Below are 22590 nucleotides of genomic sequence, written 5' to 3' on the forward strand. Positions count from 1 at the left end.
GTCTGGCTATTCCAAGAATTAGGAGCCTGGATTGGAGTTTAACACATGCTGGATCCAGGGATTAGAAGGGTCTTTGCATACAGTCTACTTCCCACAAACTCATAACATTATGGGTGGAAGAATCTGGATGCTTCAGTTTTTCATTTTCCTGTCTTTCAGCCCAGTTTGCTTCATTTCTTCATCAGCTTGCAATTATTTTAATATTTAAACAAATCTACAATTCTGTGCCTTTTTCTCCCAATAGACACACTTTTCCTCATAAGCATATTTCCCAGCAAGCCACTGATAGGATGCATCTTTGAGCATTATTTTAACTACCATAAACATTTGGTAGCCACTTTCCTCCGTCTAAACCACAGAGCCCCTTAGGGCTTGCCAATCAGAAGGTCGGCGGTTCAAATCCCCGCAATGACGGGATGAGCTCCCATTGCTCAGTCCCTGCTCCTGCCAACCTAGCAGTTTGAAAGCACGTCAAAGTGCAAGTAGATAAATAGGTAAAGTCGCCAGAAGCGGCTTGGTCATGCTGGCCACATGACCCGGAAGCTGTCTGCGGACAAACACTGGCTCCCTCGGCCTATAGAGCGAGATGAGCGCCGCAACCCCAGAGTCGTCCACGACTGGACCTAACGGTCGGGGGTCCCTTTACCTTTACCCTCCCCTAATATATGCATTAGGCTTACAGTTTTTATTTTATTTTAATTTTGCATGGCACGATTCAGAATTTCAAAGCGCCAAAGCTATCGATAGCCCTTGCCTCCTCCATGAACTTTTAAAGCCATCCCAGGTGGGGGCCGCCACTGCCTCCTGCTGGAGTGAGTTCCACAGTTTATTTATGGAGTTCATGAAAAGGTCCTGTCTTTTATCAGCCCCCTGAATCTTCCAACACTCCCCTTCATGTCCATGAGCTGAATTGCTGGTCCTCCTCAGGGTAGACCCCTTGGAACGAATGGATCTAAGCTACCCATGGCCATTCATTTCATTATGGCTCTACTCCGAGTAGTACCAACACGGAACGCAGGATTCCCACACCCGAGGTTTTGGGGTTTTGGTTTTTTAACACGTTCTTCTCTCATCCTCCAGGAAACAGAGGTCAAAATGAAGACTCCGCCGCTGGAGGAACAGACCAGCCCCTACTGCTACCAACCTCAGGCCCCACAGATGTATTGCCCCTCCCACCCTTTCCACCAGGTAAGGCAGGATGGGGCGACCACGGGACCCTCGCCCACAACGCTAGTGGCACCCAGATTGCCGTGTGCAGCAGCTGAACTGCGGGACTCCTTCCTGCAGGAGACACTGGCGATCACCATCCCGGATGGTTTTGAAAGAGGACCGCACACATTTCGTGGAGTTGGAGGGAGCTGTCGAGGGGCTTTGCTCTGCTTCCACGGTCGGAGGCAGTAAATGCTTCTGAATACCGGTCACTGGAGACCGCAGGAGGGGAGAGTTGCTCCTGTGTTGCTCTTGTGTTCGAATCCTGCTTTCACGTTTCCCATTGGGAGATCTGGCAGGAGGCTCAGGCTACCAGTCACAATGAATCCGGTCTATTCCCACAGTCGGAGGCAGCAATGCTTCGGAATATGAGTTGCTTGAATGTGCAGGAGACGAGAGTTGCTTCTTTCGCACTCAGCTCCCGCTTGTGGGCTTCCCCCAAAGGGCATCTGGTCGGCCACTGTGAGAAGAGGATGCTGGAGCAGGCAGGACAGGGGCCCAATCCAGCAGAATGAGCCACTTCCAGCTTGCCATCATCGGATTCCTGGCCTCGGACTGCCTGACCAACCCCTCTGTCATCCGGGGAGGTCAGCGTCCTGGTTCGTTTTTGGCCCTGACCGGCAGAAGGGATTCGCCTCGTGTTTTGCTGGGTCAAGGTGAGGCTGACTCAGTCAGAAACCATCTCCTGGCTGGCCTACGAGGACGGTGGTGCCAGCCTTGCCATCGTAAAACTCCCGAAAGGCGGTTGGACCATTCTGCTGTCCCTCATTTGCCTATAAAAAATGAAATAACACGCCTGACACCGACTGCCTTGAAACTCATAAAACAGAAATGGCCTTTCAAAACAGCCCGTAATGAGGGCACCCCCGCCAGCTCCTTCCCCAACTTCTGAAGGAGAGACTGAAACCAATAAAATCGGAATTGCAGCACAAAGAACCTCCTTGCCTGGCCGCAGAACCGCAGGTGAGCAGGGCGGGGCAGGTGACCCCTGGAGCCTCGCTGGAGGGCAGGATGTGGCCCCGGATGCGCATAATCTGACCCCCAAATGCACCAGGAGAGCCCCGCTTGGTCAGACCAGTGGCCCTTCTGGTCCAGCCTCACCATGGCCAAATACCCCTAATAGCCTAGGAATTGAGATAGACTGCCGCCGGGCCTGGAGGTTCCATGAGAGTATCAGAAGACCTCTGTTGGGTCAGGCCAAAGGGAGCCCACCTAGTCCAGCACCCTCTTCTCACAGTGGCTGACCAGATGCCCCAATCGAATCACAGAATCATTGATTTGGAAGAGACCACTGCAATGGAGGAATCTTTCACCCAACATGGAGCTTGAGCCCACAACCCCAAGATTAAGAGCAGGAAGTCCACAAGTAGGACCTGATCCTTGCTGGATCAAGCCAAAAGTGGCCCATCTAGTCCAGCAACGGCCCTTTAGGCTCCTTGGAGCCCCAGACTGATAGCAATCACTAGGCAAGGCTTTGCCCTCCCCTCACTGGGACCCTGCAACCGATGACCATGTCTCTGGTTGCATACATGCCAGCTAGACATTTTGAAAAAAGAATTCTGGGAATTGCAGTTTGTTGGTGGTGTTGGGGATAGTAGTCCTGCAAGGGGCAAGCTGCAGCTCCCAGGGGGGCTCACACGGCCTTCTGAGCATCCCAGTTGAGCTATTAAGGCAGGGGGCTCAAAAACTATTTGGACACCTCCCCGGATGCAGAGTGCGCACGCCAGGGGGGTGAACTTGTGGCCCTCTGTTTCTCACTCCAGCTCCCATCATCAGATCATAAGCGGATCTTACGTTTCCCGTTTAGTCCCGCATTCTGGTCTCACTGTGTCCAGCCAGCAGGATCCGAGCACAAGAGCAAGTCTCCTGAAAGATACTCGGAGTCGAGTGTGAATTTCATGCTCTTTATTCAGCTCATAGTAGTGAGGAATGTAGTTCCCCCAAAACGTTTGCTTTATATACACTATTTACACAATGGGCCCCACGTGATTGGCTAATTCCGGGATACTCCTGTATGCCAATCAGAGTGCAGATTCACTTCCACCTGGAGCTGGATTGGGTGGCTCCTGCGGACCAATCCGACTGCTGCAATCTCAATCCTATTGTTCTGGGACCAATCAGCCTGCTGCAGTTTGGATCCTATTCAACTCAGTACATAACATCTCCCCTCTTGCGACTTCCAGCAACCGGCGCTCAGAAGCTTCGCTGCCTCCAGCCGCGGAGGCAGAGCAGAGCATTGTGGCCAGGAGCCATTGACAGCCATCCCCTCCTCCCCAGAATTTGTCCGGTCTTCTTTGGAAACCCTCCAAGTTGGCGGCTCTCACTGCCTCCTGTGGGGAGGGAGTTCCGCAGGTTAATGCCGTGACTTTTTTTCACCTGTCCTGCATCTCCCAACCTTCAGCTTCATCACAGTTCCAGTGTTATGAGTGGGAGAAAAAATGGTCTGTCTGCTTTCTCCTTGCCCTGCAGAACTTTATAAACTCCTGTTGTGTCACCTCACTTGCCTAAAATGCCCCAAATGCTGCAAACTTTCCACATGGGGAGTCCCTCCATTCCTTTGATCATCCCTAACCATTAGCCATGCTGGCTGCCCAGAGCTGGCACAGCGACATTTAAAGGGCACACCATCTCCTGGCCGTTAATATTCCTCTGTAGGGCTTTGCAGCTTCTGCAGATGAGACAATCTCCCCGGGGACGGGCTGCAGAGGGCAGAATATCGCCCACGACGCAAGACAGCACCTTCCCTGGCTGCCCAAGAGCTTTCTGGGTTCAGTTCCTGGGGCTGCCTCCCTCCCCTCCAGCAGCCTGGGCTCCCTCAGGACTCTCCTTGTTCCCTTAGATATGTGCAAAGGCAACGGGGATGTTCCTCCTTCTGGAACACTCATAATGGATAATGATACACTGCACCCTCGGTGTTCTTTTGCAGAGTACAGGGAGTTAGCGCATGGGTGGACTGTGGAACTCCCTCCCACAGGGAGGCAGCGAGGGCCACCAAGCTAGATGGCTTTAAAAGACAAGTTCGTGGAGGAGGGGGGGGCTATCAAAGGCTACTAGTCATGGTGGCTGCCAACCAGAGCCTCGGCTGGCCGGCTTCATAACCTCTTTGTGACTTTACTTCCGTTGATGGAGCTTCATGCAGCAATTTTGATCTTCATTATTTTTGGTCAGGGATTCCGTAGCTGTGATCCCTGCATTGCAAGTGGTCGGACTTCCAACACTACAATTCTATGAATGTTTTAAATAGTAGTTTACCTGTGCTGTGTTTTGTCTTTTCTAACTGATGGGTTCGTGTTGTGTTATGCTTTCTGTAAATCTCTTGGGGTTCGTTTTGGTTTTTTGCACTCGAGCCTTTTATACAATGAAGGTCTCTCTCGTCTCCTTGTGTCCCTAGTATCCTGCGGGGAACAGCTACCCGTTCTCCTACATCTCCACCTCGCAGTACCCCTACCAACGAATCGCCCCACAGGGCAGCCAAGAGCTTCAGCAGCCCCTGTTCCCCAAGCCTATCTACTCCTATAGGTAAGCCTCTACACTGTCATTTTATTTCCTCACTGGGGTGCTTAGAACCTGCTCTTTCGTAAGATTCCCCCGAGGCATCTTAAAACAGACAGACAGCAAGATCAATAAAACAATCCATAAAAGCATAATGGGAATCATCAGTAGATATTGGCTGGTGAAAAAAAGAAATTCAGATTTTTCACTTCAGTTTTCGGAGTGATGTCTAAAAGGACATCCAAAGAGCCTGCCAGACCCAGACAAAGCCTAGCAGCCTGTCCTCACAGTGGCCAGATACCCCCAAGAACCTAGGAATCAAGATAGACTGCCTCTGGACCTGGAGGTTCCACGAGAAGAGGCCTGGCTTCCAAAGGGGGCCAACCAGGCCAGCATCCTGTTCACACAGTGGCCACCCAGAAGCCCACAAGCAGGACCCCTGAGTGCAACAGCCCCATCCCGTCTTGCAGTTGGCAATTGGAGGTAGGCTACTCCTGAGCCTGGAGGCTCTGTGTCACAATCCTAGCCAATAGCCTTCCTGAAGGCCCATTGAGTGCTGCATCCTGTTCTCACAAATGCCCCACAGAACAGAGGAATCTAGATAGACTGCCTCTGCAACTGGAGGCTCCATAAGAACATCAGAAGAAGGTCAGAACCAGCCACTGACTAACCAGATGCCTGTAGGAAAGCCGCAAGCAGGACTCAAGCACAAGAGCCCTCTCCCCCCCCCCCTGCAGTTTCCAGCAACTGGAATTTAGAGGCATTTGTTATCCCCAACGATGGCTAGGAGCCACCAAGAACAAGCTGTATCTATCCTCCATGGAGGGCTCCGATCTCCTTTTGGGCAACTAGCATGACGTCCTGAAGTAGCCAAGGCCATCGTTCAACTGCAAGCTGTGCCAAGAACGACCTCGTCTGTCCTGAACCTCCAAATAAATGTCCAGCTTCATGGGGTGACCCCAACGAGTTCCAGTATTAATTAATTAATTAATTAATTAATTAAGTATTATTTATACCCTGCCCATCTGGCTGGGTTTCGCCAGCCACTCCGGGCAGCTCCCAACAGAATATTAAAAACACGATAAAACATCAGTCTTAAAAAACTTCCCTAAACAGGGCTGCCTTCAGATGTCTTCTAAAAGTCAGGTAGTTGTTTATTTCCTTGACATCTGATGGGAGAGCGTTCCACAGGGAGGGCGCCACCACCGAGAAGGCCCTCTGCCTGGTTCCCTGTAACCTCACTTTTCGCATTGAAGGAACCGCCAGTGGGCCCTCGGAGCTGGACCTCAGTGTCCGGGATGGACGATGGGGGTGGAGACGCTCCTTCAGCTATACTGGGCCTCAACATAAGAGCAGGATGCTGCAGGGAGTATCACGCCTGGACTCAGAAATCTGCACCAGCTGCTGATCTGCTACTGGGCCAAGTTCAAGGTGTTACTATTAGGACATAAAGCCTTTAACAACGTGGACAGGTTCACCTGACCCTCTTGACCTGCTGCGCTCAGTCAAACTGGCTCTGTTCCAGTTGCCACATAATCCCTCTTCCACCTTTGCAAGGACGCAATATTTTTGTGTGGCAGCACGTACCGTTTGGAACTCCCTGCCTATTGATGTCAAGCAAGCACCTTCGCTGCACTCTTTTCAGCGCCTGCTAAAGACATTCCTGTTTAGACAGGCCTTTCCAGATGCCTAGAAAGTCGAGGCGATTTTAATCTGCCTCCATATCTTAACTTTTTGTATGTTTAAAAGTATGGCTGTAATCTTTTTTTTTATCTTTTCATAAACTGCTTTGAGGGTTGTTGTTTTTTACAGTCAAGCCGTGTAGACATTCTGTGATATAAATGATTGATTGAATAAATAAAAATAAGGTGAGTCCGCTGGCCCATCAATCCTTCTAGTGGCAGACTTTGTGTCAATCTGCTATATATTTTGGAAAGTTGCTTGCCTGTCCGCAATGTGACTGGACACCTGACGTTTCCTGAGAGAAAGGAACCGGTTCTTTTCTAGGTTTGGACACAATTGGGTGCCATTTGCAATCAAGACGGCTGACAACCTTTTGAAACTGTCCTGATTTCAACCAATTTTTTCATGATGGTTCCTGAGATCAAGGAGCAGGATTTTTGCTTAAATTTGGAGACAATTGGACACCAGAGTGCGTCAGGATGGTGGACCGAGCTCCTCAAAACAGCATTTTTAATTCCTTACCATTCCCAAGCAATGTGAGGCATTTGCTCATTTATTTCGTGAAACGTGTACCCCGCTCAGTTGTAAAAAGATACACCGCAAAGCGGTTTACAATTTAAGACCTTTGAAAAGTTAAAATGACAATAGACTAAGATTAGAAGTCGCATCAACTTTCTCTGCCTCCAGTCAGCCATGTCTAAAAAAGAGTGTTTTTTAGAGGCTCCCCAAAGTGAACAGTGAAGGCTCCTGCCCTGATATCAAGAGGCAGGGAGTTCCGCAGTGTAGATGCTGCCACACTGAATGATCAAGTTCTTACAAATGCAGGAGGGAGGGGCTTGTGGCGCCTGCAGTGGTGCCAGTTCCACTGCCTGAATGGGTCAGGTGGGCACCTGTGGGGCGAGGCGAACCCAAAGCTAAACCGTACCCTCCAAGTGTCCTGATCTTCCAGGGACCGTCCCGGAATTACAGAAGCTGCCCTGGTTTCTGATTTGATCCTGGACTGTCCTGGTTTTCCTTATTCCTGCCCTCCTCATCTCGATTAAAAGTGGTGGAGGGATCAGGTGCCCCACTCCAGACCTTTTTGGAAACAGGAGCCTTTGATGTGTGTGTGGGTGCAAGAACAGAGCCCTGTCCGTACGGAAAATAAAAGGAAATGGTGGAGCTGGCATGCCAAGCCCTCCCTATAATTTGGCGCATTGCAGTCATCCAGTCTTGAAGTAAGCAGGGCATGAACTGCGGCTGCCAGGGTGCCCAGTTGCTGGTCCCTGTAAAGCAAAAGCAGAGAAACTGAAGGCTGAAGGAAGATGAACTTTAACACCCCTTTCTTGTTTTGTTCTTCTCCTTTTGCCAGCATCCTCATATTTATGGCGCTCAAGAACAGCAAAACTGGGAGCCTCCCGGTCAGCGAGATTTACAATTTCATGACGGAACACTTCCCTTATTTCAAGGTAAGCTCTTGTGCCGAGCGACGGATCGTTGCAGATCTGTAGGCCTGAAACTCAGACTGGGAACACTCCCAGCTCTCCCTGAGATGCTCTTGGAGACTGGGCCTTCTGCATGCAAAGCGGGTGTTCTGCCCCTGAGCTGGGGGATTTCCCCCACCCAGGCCTCGCCTCGTGCCACTTCCTCCAGAAGGAGGCCAAAGTGGATCACTTCCAGGAAACCTGTCCCATCCTGGGCACCACCTGGCTTGATCAATCGGTTCTTCCAGGAGGTGCCCAGATTTCTTTGCAACAAACGCAAGGTAAAGAATTTTTAAAGCAAAATTGGGCATCGTAGAAGAAACAGTAGGCAATATTTCAGCTAAGAACGTAGAAAAAAAGCCTGCTGGCCCGTTGAGGCCAGCTTCCTGCCAGATTGGTGGCCATCTCTGCCTCATGTAGCAGTGAGTTCCACAGTTTAATTCTGCGCAGCGTGGAAAGGGGCTTCCTTCTCTCTGTCCCAAATCTTCCAACATTTTCTTGGATGCCCCTGAGTTCCAGTGTTACGAGAGAGGGAGGAAAGCTTTTCTCTCCATTCCTGGCAGAATTTTATGAGCTCTCCGGTTGCTTCTTTCTTGCCTCTCCTGCCCTTCCTCCTTCTCACATATATGTTCCCCACTCTCAGCCTCACGGGGCAAATCCTTGCCAGAAAAGGCAGAGATGGATCAGAGAAGGAAATCTCTCTGTTGCTCTCAGAGCAGAGAGGGCCAAGGGGTGGAGGAGAACACAATCTGGGAATAAAATACACACACAGAGAGAGAGAGTGAGAGGACAACCAGCACTTAGGCTGGGATGGATGGCAGAACTGCTGGGAAATTAGCTTTTCCTCATTGTCTGGGCACTGGCAATTGCAGTGATGCAACTGCCCCCTTTTCCAGTTGAAACACAACAATCTGACTCCCACGGTCCGTGGGGAAAAAGGGGCAGGGAAGGAACACACACAATTTGAGCCGCTTTGAAGTGCCTCTCCTCGCTCAGCAGAACCAGATTTCAAAAAGAGAAGAGAGTTTTGCAAGAGCCCAATAACTTTCCAAAGATCAAGGGGTTCTTGCCAGGCCCAGCAAGCAAGCGAAGGTGTGCGGCAGGCAAGGAGGAGAAAGCGAATGCTGAGCTGGGATTCTGCTCGCGCCAGTGACTCTTTGTGGCTTTGCGCCAAGCAGGATGGCAGGCAGAGAAAGTGGTCTGGAAGGGCTTATAGAATCGCAGAATTGTAGAGTTGGAAGGGACCGCCAAGGGTCATCTAGGCCAACCCCCTGCAAGGCAGTCTAGCTTGGGCGGGGTGCAAGTGGTTTGGCTCGATTGATTAGTACAAAGGGAGGTTATTCCATTTGTTTAGTTCACAAAATCTGTATTCCACTGGATCGTAAAAGGAAACTCAACAAACACCTCAAAGTGCTTTACTAAAAGAATAAACAAATGATCAGTAAAAACCCAGCTATTTAAAACATTTAAAAATAATAATGGTTTGAAAGTTCACGACAGATAAAAGAAAATATTTCTTCACGCAGTGCAGCCTTACACTAGGGAACTCACTGCTGCAGGAGGCACCAATGGCCAGCAACCTAGATGGCCTTGGGAGAGGATTGGACATTTATAAAAGTGTATAAAATTATGCACAGCATAGAAAAAATGGACAGAGAAAAGTTTTCCTTCCTCTCTCGTAACACCAAAACTCACGGGCATCCCATGAAGCCGACTGTTGGAAGATTCAGGACAGATGCTGTGCATTGTTACACTGTGGAACTCCCTCCCACAAGAGGCAGGGATGGATGGCCGCCAAAGTGGTTGGCTTTTGAAAAAGGATTGAATCCAGGCAGGAGGAGGAGTGGGTTGCTGATGGCTACCAGCCAGCAGGCTCTTCTGATGTTCTTGGAAGTAAAATCAATGGTAAGTTGAAAACCAGATGAAGGCACTTGCCAAGGTTCTGCGTTCCCAGCGAGTCTTTGCCCAAACAAAGTTTTTGGCAGGTGGCGAAACGGGTACGCCGAAGGTGCCAGCCTGATGTCAATAAGCAGGGAGTTCCAAAGTGTGCCTCTGAGTACTAGTTGCTGGGGATCCCGAGTGTTGCTGCAAATGGTTGCTGTTTGGAGACATGGGCTCAGCCACTGGGCTGGTGTGGACGGGGGCCCCTTGGGCCTGATCCGGCTGCAGCGCTCTCCCAAAGTCATTTCCTGGGGGAGACCAATGCTTAGCGCAGAAGATGACACAGGAAACAAGTTGCAGAACCTGAGAGATTCCCGGGAATAGGTCAGAGAGAAAACAGAGAGCCGGAAATTTAATTATAAACGCAATTAGCTAATCAGCAGAAACACCGACACAGGACAGCGAAGGCAGGCATAGCTCAGGTTTCTGGAAGTTGGAGATTTATATAATGGCGCTGCCACTCCCAGTGAGGAGACATCGCCTCATTGACCACTAACATCGCTCCTCTTGCCGGAGAACCAGATCCCAGGTTTCCCATTGCCCAGCGAGAGACGCCATCTCGTCTCAAAGGTTTTGTCACCTGAAATGCACCTTTGGTTAAAAGGGGCTGGCGATCCTTCCCTTCCCACTGCGCCTCAAAGGGAATTGGTGGTGTTCTGCTTCTGATCAGCTCCAAAGAGAGCTTAGGATGTCATGCAACCATAGAATTGTCACGTTGGGCGGGACCCCAGGGGTCATCTAGCCCACCCCTGCGGTGCAGGAATCTCAGGTAAAGGATAAGCAGGGAAGGAGCCTCAGCACACAGAAGGTCCCAGGGTCAATTCCTGGTGCGGCCGGGAATGTCCCCCCTGCCTGAGACGCCAGCCAGTTTAGGCAATGCTGAAATATATGGACGAATGCTCTGGTTCCAAATAAGGCAGCTTTCTGTGTTCCCCGTCCCCTTTATTCTTGAGGTCCGGAATCTTTATTTTTACGGGAACAACTATATGGCAGGGCAAATGTTTGCACAGGACAGACAGCTTGGGCCCCTGAACCTGTCAAGTGCTGGTAAACTCCTGCTGCAGGTTTATTATTATTATCATTATTATTATTATTATTATTATTATTAATTATTTTGGTAGACACATGTATCCATCACCCCCCCACACACTTTCTAATTGAGGTGTGATTAATTACATAGGGAGCTTCGCCCGAGGCAGAGGAGAGCCGTTTGTTTATCTCATTAACCAGAGAAAACATGAATTTTAAAAGGAGGAGGTTATTTCGCAGAGATAATTAAAGTGCATTGTCCCAGCAAAAACAACCTTTCGGGTTTTTTCACCACAGAGTAGTTGTTGCTTTTTTTAAAAAAAAAAAAACATACACAAATGTTAAAACTGGGATTCGGTTGTCAAACTGCTCTTGTTAATTAGCCGCCTTGCAAAAAATGGCGCCTGAGCTCCCAAAAACGCCACGGTGCCAGGCTCTGGCTGACAGCAGACTTTGGCATCCTGGGTGCTTTGAGCCACACCCTTGCCCAGCCCCAGCCAGGATGGGTGCAAGGGAATGTGGCTCTTCTAGAAACGCAATCCGCCCCGTACGTTTCTAACCTTGTCACTTCCCATCCGAGGATCCCACGCTCCGCAGTCAGGTCTGAGGTATTGCTATTTATAAAAGCTACGGGGCTGGGTTGATGTCTTCATCGCTGTCATGTTCCATATTTAGGAAGCTGCTCTGTACCAGCCCATCAAGCTCAGTGTTGTCTGCACGGGCTGGCAGCAACTGTCCAGGGTTTGGGGCCTCTCCCCGCCCTACCTGGAGATGCCAAAGGGGACTGAACCTGGGACCTTCTGCATGCCAAGCAGGGGCTCTGAACCGCAGCCCTTCTGCAATCACAGCACCCTTAGGCCCAAGCTCTTTGACACACCACATTCCCCCCATGAACCCGTCCAGCCTCCGAGATCTTTGGGGGAGACCCCCTCTTTGTCCTGCCCCCCTCACAGACCTGCTAGGTATGAATGAAGGAGAGGGACTTCTCGGTGGTGACTTCTCCCAACCTTTGGAACTCCCTCCCTAGAGAAATTAAACCAGTGCCCTCCATGCTGTCCTTTTGCTGGCAGGTGAAGATATTATTATTTGGGCACAGCTGACCGGTGTCTTTTGTTTTTTGCTTTAATAGTATGGTGCTGTTTTTATTATATATATTTTAATAGGTCTACTTTTTAACAAAAAGCGTTCAGCTTTTCATATTTTATTTGTGCCATTTTAATTTGTGAAGGCTGCCTTGAGTCCTGGCCTGGGGAAACGATGGGAAGTTAATAATATTAGTTAATAATCATTAATCAGAACGAAAGAGCCCATGCACTGCTAAGTGTTTTTGCTCCAGGATTTCCGAAACACTTCAAAGACCCGATGGTGTTCGGCTCTGCCTTTGGCAACCTGGTGCCCTCCAGATGTTTTGCAGCACAGCATCCAGCAGCCAGCATGCCCAATGGCTAGGGAGGGTGCCCAGATTGGGTGGGCACAGATCTTGTTCAGACCGGCTTTTGCTTTCATCAGTTACAGGAATCGCAATTAGTCGCTGGAAGAACTGAAACTGCTTATTGCCGTCCACCTCAGATGGAAGTTTCTGCCACAGAAGAAGTTGAGGAATGGCAGATCTGTATCAAAACGAAGCCTTTCTCCTCCCCAGTTAACTTCCGCTTGTTTCTGTGCCTGTCTCCCTTCCTAGACAGCTCCGGACGGCTGGAAGAATTCGGTCCGCCACAACCTATCCCTGAACAAATGCTTTGAGAAAGTGGAGAATAAGTCGGGCAGCTCCTCCAGGAAAGGCTGTTTGTGGGCGCTGAACCCGGCCAAGGTGGACAAGATGCAGGAGGAGCTGCAGAAGTGGAAGAGGAAAGATCCCATCGCGGTCCGGAAAAGCATGGCCAAGCCAGGTGAGCCAGGGGCATTGTGGGGCGTTCAGGAGGGGCTGGTCCCCTGGTTTTGCCCTCTCCCCTTCCTCCTCCCTGCTGAGTTCCAGAAGGGGGGGGGGAATGAGACTGCAGCAGTGGTTTTCAGCCATGGGCAACACTGTCCCTCTTTCCTTCCCTCCCTCCTCAGATGCCCTCTTGCGTCTCTGTCTCCCCAAGGCTTGGTTGCAGCAGCCCCGGCTATAAGCTCGAATGGTGCCTCTGGGGCTGGCCAGGGGGTGCCAGTTGCCAGGAGCTGAGGCAGCCTCAGAGTAAGCAAGCAAGCAGGCAGGCAGGCAGGCAGGCGAGGGAGCCCAGCCAGCTGGGAATGGACAGACAAGTCCCAGGCCCCTGTGGGGCAGTGTGAGGTGACACCTCTCTTTGGGGCAGGGGGGCAGCTTAGAGATGGGGGGGCAGCAGCTGCCCAGAGGAATCTCCAGCGGAGAGGAGAGGAGGCTGAGGGAACCCTCCACAAGGGAGGGTGTTTGGGAAAGGGGGGTGCCTCAGAAAGAAGGTAGTTGGTCAAGGGAGTCATGAACTCGAAAAGGTTGAAAACCTCTGTGCTAAGGGGAAGGAGGACGCTGGCAGCCCCAGAGACTGGCAGGCAGCAAGGAGGCTGTTTGGTGAGGGGCAACACTGAGACTAAGGGGGAGAAGGGGCGTGCTAGGCCACCAGTAGGAAGGCAGGCAGGCGGGTGATGGTTGCGGAAACTTCTAAGGTGGGGAGGACACCTAACCTGCAGCTTTTCAGATGTTGCTAGACTACAACTGCCACCATTGCCAGTCCTTTGGAACTGCCTGCCTCTTGACATCAGCACCTTCACTGTCCTATGTTTGATGCCTGCTTAAAAGCACTTTTGTTTACACAAAGTCCATCAAGACACTGACATGTGTTTTAATCTGGTGTCTAAGTTATTGTTGATTTTAATGTTTGTTTGTTGTAAATAGTTTCCCAGAAATAAATTCTGGGGGAAATGGTTGCTCCTTATACAAAATTATTGCAGTACTAGCCATGGCAGCTCGGCTCTGGGTCCATGGCTGTGATGGGACACTGGCCTGATCCTGCAGCCAGCTCTTCTTATGTCCTTAACTAGCTTTTGAGATTTCTCCCCCCCCCCTTAGAAAAAACATAATTTTTCATTAAGTCATATTTTCCTCCTAATAAGAGATCAGGAAAGAAGTGTGCATGCACACGAAAGCTCATACCAGGAACAAACTCAGTTGGTCTCTAAGGTGCTACTAGAAAGAATTTTCAATTTTGTTTTGACTATGGCAGACCAACACGGCTACCCACCTGTAACAGGAAAAAAGAGTTATTAAATAAGACTGGGGGGGGGGGAATAGTTGAATATTTGAAAAAATTCTGTGAACAATTTAAAATGTTAGCAGTATTAGAATAAATTGAGCAGTTAAACTATAAACTGAGGGAAGAACTGGAAAAGAAATAATAAGGAATAATCAGAATACGCAGCAGTAAAGGGGAAAGAAAATGAACCATGGAAGGGAAGGGTAGAGTTTAAGTTTTGTCATTTGTGCAAATGTTGTAAAAGGATAAATAAAAACTTTAAAAGTCATATTTTCCTGCAGAATAATATGATTGGATGGAACTTTTAGTTTTATGGATTATTGCTGATAATCATAAAATAATCAGTAAATGATTAAAAATAGTAATAAAGGCCCAATTCCGACATGATCCAAAGCAGATCTCCTGGGAGGATGGTATCTTGCAGAAGGCCACCCCAGGCAGAATTAACACATCTCAGAAACACAGAACTACAGAATCGGGACCCCCAGGAGTCATCTAGCCCAACCCCCAGAAACGAAAGAATAAACATGGCTTGTTTTGTTTTTCTTTGTGTTTTAGAGGAACTGGACAACCTGATAGGGGACAAGACAGACAAGCTGAGGTCCACCCTTCTGACCTGTACCCCGACCAGCGGCATGGCGAGTCCCCCCATCTCCCGGGGGCTGCCGCTCCAGCATCACCCCCTGTGTGAGCCCCCCATCTCTTCCTCTTCCTCCGGTGCCCCCCACACCCATGGGGCCCTGCCTGCCAAGCCCCCGCAGCCTGGCATGCAGGGAGCCCCACAGACTTCCTGCTACGGGGTCCCTCCCCAAGGGTTCTCCCAGATCTCGCCCACTTTCCTGCAGCCGGACGGCCCTCAAAGCCTTCTCCCTCCCGCAGACGCCCAGAATGGACTCCAGGGCCAAGACTCCCCACCGGGGGGCGGCCAGGCCCCTCCAGGGCGTGGGATGAAGATGCTGGCCGTGGCACGGGCTGCCGTACAGGAGGTGCCCATGGCGGAAGGCGACCTCAGCCACGACGTGGACGCCTTGAACCCTTCGCTCACCGACTTTGAGCTCCAAGGTGCGCAGCCCTGTTTTGAGGGAGTCCAGTCAAGGTTCTAGTCCTCATGGTTCCTGATTTGAATAGGAGCAGAGGAAGCTGCCTTCTACCGAGTCAGCCCATCTAGCTCAGTAATGTCTGCACTGGCCGGCAGCAAGGGCTCTCCAGGGCCTTGGGCAGGGAGCCTCTCCCAGTCCTAATCCAGGGATAGCCAAGGATTGAATCCATATTGTGATGCCGGTTTCGTCATTTTTGACCTGGCAATACAGTATATCACGAATCGTGTGTATGTGTGTGTGCTTTGCTATGTGTGTTTTGCTCTGCAAAAATCACAGTGTGGGGGGAACTGTGCAGCCAGCCAACGCTTCTCCATAGCTCCATCCTTATTTCAGACATTGTGATATACAGTGGAACCTCGGTTTTCGAACGAAATCCGTTCCGGAAGACCGTTCGACTTCCCAAACGTTTGAAAACCGAAAGCTCAATACGGAAGCCTCAATATAAAACGGAAGCCGCATAGCACGTTTGGCTTCCAAAAACAGGAGCGTTTACAGTGGTACCTCTGGTTACAAACACTTCAGGTTAGGAGCTCTGCCAACCTGGAAGTAGCTGCTCCTGGTTGCGAACTTTGCCCCAGGATGCGAACGGAAATCGCGCGCTGGAGGCCCCATTAGCGAAAGCGCCGCTCAGGATAAGAACATTTTCAGCTTTAGGATGGGCCTCCGGAACGAATTAAGTTTGTAACCAGAGATACCACTGTACTTCCAGGTGTTTTGGCATTTGAAAGCCGAAACATTCGACTCCGGAGGCATTCAGCGACTGAGGTTCCACTGTTTCAGTATATTGCGATGTTTAGCTGGTGATATGTCGCAGTGTTGACAACCAGATATTGCCCAGCCCTAGCAGGACAAAAAAAAAAGCCGCGTCTTCCCTCGGTGACTAGACAGGGGCTGATCAAATGCCACAGATCGATGGAGCAACATCCGGCAACCCAGTGCGTGCCGCAAATGGCTCTGAACGGCAAGCGAGGAGAGTCGCTTTGGCCTGCTGGCCCTGCTTGCAGGATTCCCTTTGGGGGGACCTGGTTGTCCACACAGTGAGGCTGGATTAGAAAGAACTTCAGCCTAATCCACCAGGGCTCTTCTTCTTTTTTTCTTTTTCTTTTTTTTTTTTTTTTCACCAGGGCTCTTCTTACTGAGGTCTGTTGTGATAGCAGAACCTCCCTGCCCAGGGACAGTCTACCACTACATACCGGAGTTGCTGTTGCACTCAGGCTCTGCTTATGGGCCTGCAATAATGGACATCTGTGATGACAGGAGGCCTGGACTAGATGGGGGCCCCCTTGGGCCTGATCCTGCAGCAGCCAGGCTCTTCTGTCCTTATGGAACCGCCAGGCCCAGAGGCAGTCTGTCCCAGTTCCTAGGTCCTATGGGGCATTTGGCCATTGAGAGAACAGGACGATGGCCTAGGCAGGGACCCCTTTTGGCATGATCCAGCAGAAGCTTCATGGGGGGGGGGTCTGTTTCTGTCATTGCAGGAAACCTCTGGGAGGAGCTGAAGGACGACAGCCTGGCCAGCGACCCCCTGGTGCTCATCGCCTCCTCCTCTTCCTCCTCCTCCTCCTCCTCCTCGGCGCCCGGCCCCTGCTTCTCGACTCTGTGCCAGATGGATGACGACAACAGCGGCAAGTTCGGTGCACAGGGTGACGCTCCGCACCACAGCTTGCCCGAGATCCACCTCACCACCCTCTACTCTGCCTTCATGGACCTGGAGGCGGGATCGCCTTCCTTCCTGAATAACTCCAGCTCCAAACCGGTGGCTCTGGTCTAGGCCGCCAGGCCAGACAGAGAGCTACGCCCGTGCCAATGTTGGGTGTGGAACCCCAACCCAAGTCCGCCACTGACGCCCAGCAAGGAAACAAAACTCATTGCTTCTGCACCCGGACTGCAGAAAACCAAGGTGTGCCCAAGTGCCGTGGTGCAAATACGTAGATATGCACAGAACCTTAGAATTGTAGAGTTGGGAGGGACCCCCAAAGGTCATCCAGTCCAACCCCTGCAAGGCAGGAATTGCAGCTAAAGAACCCCTGACAGATGGCTGTCCCACCTCTGCTGAAAAACCTCCAAGGGAGGAGAGCCCACCCCCCTCCGAGAGAGTCCATTTCTCCGTTGAACAGCTCTTACGGTCAGAAAGTTATTCCTGATGTTTCGCTGGACTCTCCTTTCTTAGCATTTGAATCCATTGGTTTGGGTTCTTCCCCTCAGGAGCAGCAGAAGACAAGCCGGTTCCATCTTTTTAAAACCCAGATTGCCGCAGGTCGCTGGAACGGCGAGCTACCGTTAGCCAGAGATCTGTTAAAACCAAGCCAGCATTCCTGGAGAAAACCTGCCCGAGGCTCACAGGGAAGACGTCAGCTGGCAGGCAGACTCCCGTTCCCCTTGAATTTCAAAGCCCATCTCTTCTCAAATACTCCTCAGCCTGCAACATTCTGCTCAGCAGCCACAAACCTCAATGCCCTTTTGGAAGTAGGTTTGGGGGCCTCGAGGGTGTGTGATGAACAGAGACCGTGGCGGGATTAGAAAAATATATATGCGGATGAAGTCTCTAACCCAGTGGCTCCCAAACGTTTTTGGGCCACCACCACCAACCTTGGCTCCATAAATTCATCCCTGGTGCCCCATACCCTGTCCTCCCTTATCAAAAGTTGTATTCTGAAGAGGGCAACCCACTGCAGAAGACAATGCAGTCGTACCTTAGATCCCAAACGCCCTGGAACTCGAATGTTTTGGCCCCCAAACGCCACAAACCCGGAAGCGATTGTTCCGGTTTGCAAACGTTCTTTGGGAACCCGAACGTCCGATGGGGCTTCCAATTGGCTGCAGGAGCTTCCTTCATCCAAGCAGAAGCCGCGATTTGGTTTTGGAACATTTTGGGAGTCGAACAGACTTCTGGAACGGATTCCGTTCGACTTCCAAGGTACGACTGTAACCCAACAGAATTCAAGACAGTCACAATTCGCTACACATTTATTCCAAGTCAATTTAAGGCTATTTAGCTTAATTCAATAAGATGGATCAACGTAGAGTTGGAAGGGACCCCAAGGGTCATCTAGTCCCACCCCCTGCAATGCAGGAATCACAGCTCGATAATCTGACAGGTGGACATCCAACCTGCCACTTTCCAGGGTCATCTGCCAAGGTCAAGCATAAGCCTCCTCAGTGTCAATGTAGCTTATTTCTGAATGGGCTCATCCTGGATTGCACTACGAATCCCCCACAAGAAAACACACACCTTGTTCGTTTCAATAAAACAGTGAACCTGCTCATTTTCAACTGCTTCCTTTCCTTATATACAGTAGGAAACCGCTAAGTTTGCTTTCTTTCACATACGCCATAAGCAGCCTGCATAAGTCTTGCCCATTAATTCCATTGGATTCTCTGCTCTGGGGGAGAAATCCAATTCAGTTTGCACTTATACATGGGCCGGCCTGATTCTCACTCTCCACAAACAAAATGCCTGCGAAAATTGCATTTTCCCGAATTTTGTAACAGGTCTAAAAATGCATGTATTGGGATAATGCGTGCTTAAAAATGGATATAATAGAGGGAAGGAAAGCTGTGTTGCAAAAATGTGCCTTTGGGGCACAATTGCCTACAAAAGAATGTGTTTTAGAAGAAATCCACACTAAACTGCTGATTGATACTCACAATGACCTTGATTTTTAAAAAAGTTAACACTCTGACACGGCCTTGTGGAGAATGGAACTCAAGCCTGATAAAATGAGAAATTGGGAAGAACCGAATTAGACAGGTCACCCATGACTACCAGCAATTTCCTACTCCGAGAAGTCTTACATGCAACAAATGTATTGCTACGGGCAAGGAATAAGGGTCATTTGCTTAAAAGGAACCCCATTTGCTTTATATAGATGCAGATACAAACATATATAATGTTACTAGCAGGGAATGAGCCCAGATTTTTCTTTTAATCCCTCAAAATTGTGGTTTTTAAATAGATGGTGTAATTTGTGAGTTTGGACCAGTCACACCAGTGACTGGTCATTGAAAATTGCCCCACCCACCCCACTGGGCAAACACATGGGCCAAGTTGGGTGTTGATCTCTCAAGTGACACCCAAACTTGTGGAGAACAAACCGACAGCCTTTCCCCTTTCATAGAATCCTAGATTCATAGTGTTGGAAGGGACCCTGGGGTCATCTAGTCCAACCCCCCGCAAGGCAGGAATCCTAGCTAAAGAGTAATAGACGGAGATCTATTCTCTCAAGCCAGTGGCTCTTTGCCTCCCCCTAGTGGCTCCCGTGGGCCATGCCTGCCGTCAACTGATCTCCGCCTTCCCGATTTCCCCATAGATACAGACATGGCTCTCCTGTTGCCCCCACTCCGTGGGGGGGGGGGGTTAAAGAGACAGAGGCTTCCCAGAGATGCAGATGCTCTGAGCTTCCCTCTCCGCCCAAGGGAGGGGTATTTATGGGTTGCCTGGCAAAGCATAGAGGGTGGGGAGGAGATAAAAGGGGGAGAAAGGGCTGGTGGAGAAATCCCCGGCAATGAGCAAGCAGCGTTGCAACACAGGGTTACGCAACGGGGTGTGTGGCAAGAGCCGTCGCTCCCTGAGAGCTGATGCTCCTTCTCCACCTTCTCGCAAAAGTAAATAATCCTTAATTATTATTATTTATTAAATGTGTATGCCACCTTTCATCCGAAATCCACAGGGCTGTTTAGGGTATAAAAATGCAACAGTCACACTTGCTTATTGATAGCCAGCCAGCCAGCCAGCCAGCCAGCCCCCTTCCACACACACACACACACACACACACACACACACACACACACACACACACTTGCAGAGTCAAGGGCTTTTCTTAGGGAGGTCTAGTCTGATAGCAGAACCTCCATGACCAGGGTCAGTCTACCTGTGGATACCAGAGGATGGGGAACAGCTGGAGGGTTGCTGCTGTCAGGTTCAGGTTGTGCTTTGGGGCTTCCCTTGGGGGCTTCTGATTGGCTTCTGTGAGGACAGGAGGCCGGGATAATGGCCTGCTCCAGCCAGGCACTTTCTTGCATTTTTAGGACCCCAATCTGTTTGCAATCACCGCCTGAGCTGGTAGAAGGAACAGGGCCAGATTTAGGTTGATGAGGCCCTAAGCTCCTGAAGGTAATGGGGCCCTTTATACGTCCAGCTGTCCTTTGTCAACAACAAATTGTCACTGTTTTTTTGTGTTGAATATATGCTATGTGGTAATTTATGGACCTAATAGGTATCTAAAGCCATTTGCATATAACAAATAGCCTCCACAACACAAAACACTGTTGCTGTATGTAGGTTTTATTTTTTATCTTATATTTTGGAAATGCACATCCAGTGTTTTATTTTCCTTTAATTTTTTTTTGGGGGGGGGCCAAGAGAGTGGGGCCCTAAGCTATAGCTTGTTTAGCTTATACGTAAATCCGGCACTGAGAAGGAAGGGTGTCTGAAACCCACGAGGAGAGCCGGCTCTGTGCGCCAGAGTGAGTGCCAATGCTTACGGTAGTTATTTTATTTCCAATATTTATATATCGCCTAACGGCAAAAGTGTCTAACTGGTTTGCAAGGAAAAAAATTGTAAAATGCAATAGGAAACTAAACACTAACACACAATAAAACCAGTGACAGTGAATGGCAACAAATTAAAAAAGCAGTGAAAAATATTTACGACTGGCGAAGTCTCCACCTAGCACCTATGAAGGTCATTGTAGAGGCACAGTAGCTGACCTCATAACATCTTATAACTGTAGAGTTGGAAGGAACCCCCAAGGGTCATCTAGCCCCCCCCCCCCGCAATTCAATTGTTTCCCTTCGTTCTGCCTTGCATTCGTACGCGACACAATTGGCAGAAGAGAAACTCGCCGGCACGGGACATGCATGCTCATACCACTGGGTAGGGGCATATTTCAAATTAAAGGAGAATTAAATTGTTTGGAAAGAGCTGGCTGTGCGTCACCAGCACCACAAAGAAGTCCAGCAAGGGCTCCGGCCACCGGATGAATTCTGGAGGGATGGGCCTGCGCTTTCCCCTTTCTGCACAGTTACCTGCCTTGCGCACTGAGCATTGGTCCATGGCAACAAGGAACCCCGGATGGAACATATGCTTTTGCCATGTTGCAAACACGGACTCCACCTCTTCGTTCCCCCCAGCCCTGATTTTGCACATTGTTCCTCCTGGTCCTCACTGCAGAACTTTGCACTTCTTGAAACAAAATAGAAAATTCTTTCCAGTAGCACCTTAGAGACCAACTGAGTTTGTTCTTGGTATGAGCTTTCGTGTGCATGCACACTTCTTCATGCACACGAAAGCTCATACCAAGAACAAACTCAGTTGGTCTCTAAGGTGCTACTGGAAAGAATTTTCTATTTTGTTTCGACTATGGCAGACCAACACGGCTACCCACCTGTAACTGGAATTTGCGCTTCTTGGCAGGAGTGGGGGGAAGAGAGACATATATAACCAAATCTTCTTCTTCTTCCTGCCAGCTTGTGGGAACGGGGTTGCCCAACCGTTTCCCTCATCCGGGCGCACGTGGCTTGCTTTGTCAGCCCTCCGTCGTTGTGCAATGCCAGCCGGGGCCCAGCACACCCACCTGAAAAACATGCCTTTTCTAGCTTCTGGTGATTCACTGGGTCTCCCATTCTGCAGCCCAGGCAAGACAGATTCAGGCAAGCAGCCTGCTCAGAGGCATCTCCGCTGTTTCCTCTCTTTGGGATGCAGCCTTTGCCAAAACACATCTGGAGGGCACCCCAGGCTGCTGAAGAAATGGCTCAGCCTCTGACATTTGATGATGATGATTCTATACAGTGGTACCTCAATTCAAGAACAGTCCGGTTTAAGAAGGATTCGGTTTACAAACTCCACAAAACCAGAAGTAGTGTTCCGGTTAGCAAACTTTACCTCGGTCTACGAGCGGAAGCTGAACGGTGGAAGGGAACTGGCGGCAGGAGGCCTCATTAGGGAAAGCGCATCTCGGTTTAAGAGCGGTTTTGGTTTAAGAACGGACCTCCAGAACGGATTAAGTTTGTAAACCGAGGTACCACTGTACTGCCCTTCATCCAAGGATCACAAGGTGGTTTATAAGATGAAGATACAAAACATACCATAGTAACAAACAACAGCAATGCCAGACACACACATAGATGGTTTAATTAGCCAAAAGCCTGGGAGAAAAGGAATGTTTTTGCCTGGCACCTAGAGATGGCTCTGTGCTCAGCCTCCATGGTTGGAGGCAGTGATGCTTCTGCATACCAGTTGTCAGGCACAACAGGAGGGGAGAGAGATTTGGTGCAGAGGAATTACAGAGCGGGGACACCAGAGGGTCATTTAGTCCAACCCCCTGCAATGCAGCAATCCCAACAAAGGAATTCCTGACAGATGGCCATCTGGCCTCTTTAAAAACCTCCAACAAAGGAGTCTGCCACCTTCTGAGGTGGCCCATTCCACTGCTGAACAGTTCTTATCAGCAAGAAGTTCTTCC

The 22590-nt window shown here is 50.0% G+C and overlaps 1 protein-coding gene across 1 annotated transcript in view; it reads left to right on the plus strand.

Moving 5' to 3' along the window:
- The window catches only part of FOXN1 (forkhead box N1), a 43976-nt gene extending 26880 nt beyond the window's left edge, over nucleotides 1-17096 (plus strand). Inside the window, exons 4-10 of the mRNA XM_033172616.1 lie at nucleotides 1081-1188; nucleotides 4601-4728; nucleotides 7736-7832; nucleotides 12499-12706; nucleotides 14585-14713; nucleotides 14906-15088; nucleotides 16605-17096. Coding sequence (XP_033028507.1) covers nucleotides 1081-1188; nucleotides 4601-4728; nucleotides 7736-7832; nucleotides 12499-12706; nucleotides 14585-14713; nucleotides 14906-15088; nucleotides 16605-16897 — 1146 coding nt within the window. The 3' untranslated portion in view covers nucleotides 16898-17096. The remainder of the gene's footprint in view (nucleotides 1-1080; nucleotides 1189-4600; nucleotides 4729-7735; nucleotides 7833-12498; nucleotides 12707-14584; nucleotides 14714-14905; nucleotides 15089-16604) is intronic.
- Nucleotides 17097-22590: the final 5494 nt, after the last annotated feature.

This window comes from Lacerta agilis, chromosome 15 (genome assembly GCF_009819535.1).
Source record: "Lacerta agilis isolate rLacAgi1 chromosome 15, rLacAgi1.pri, whole genome shotgun sequence".
Taxonomy (NCBI): Eukaryota; Metazoa; Chordata; class Lepidosauria; order Squamata; family Lacertidae; genus Lacerta; species Lacerta agilis.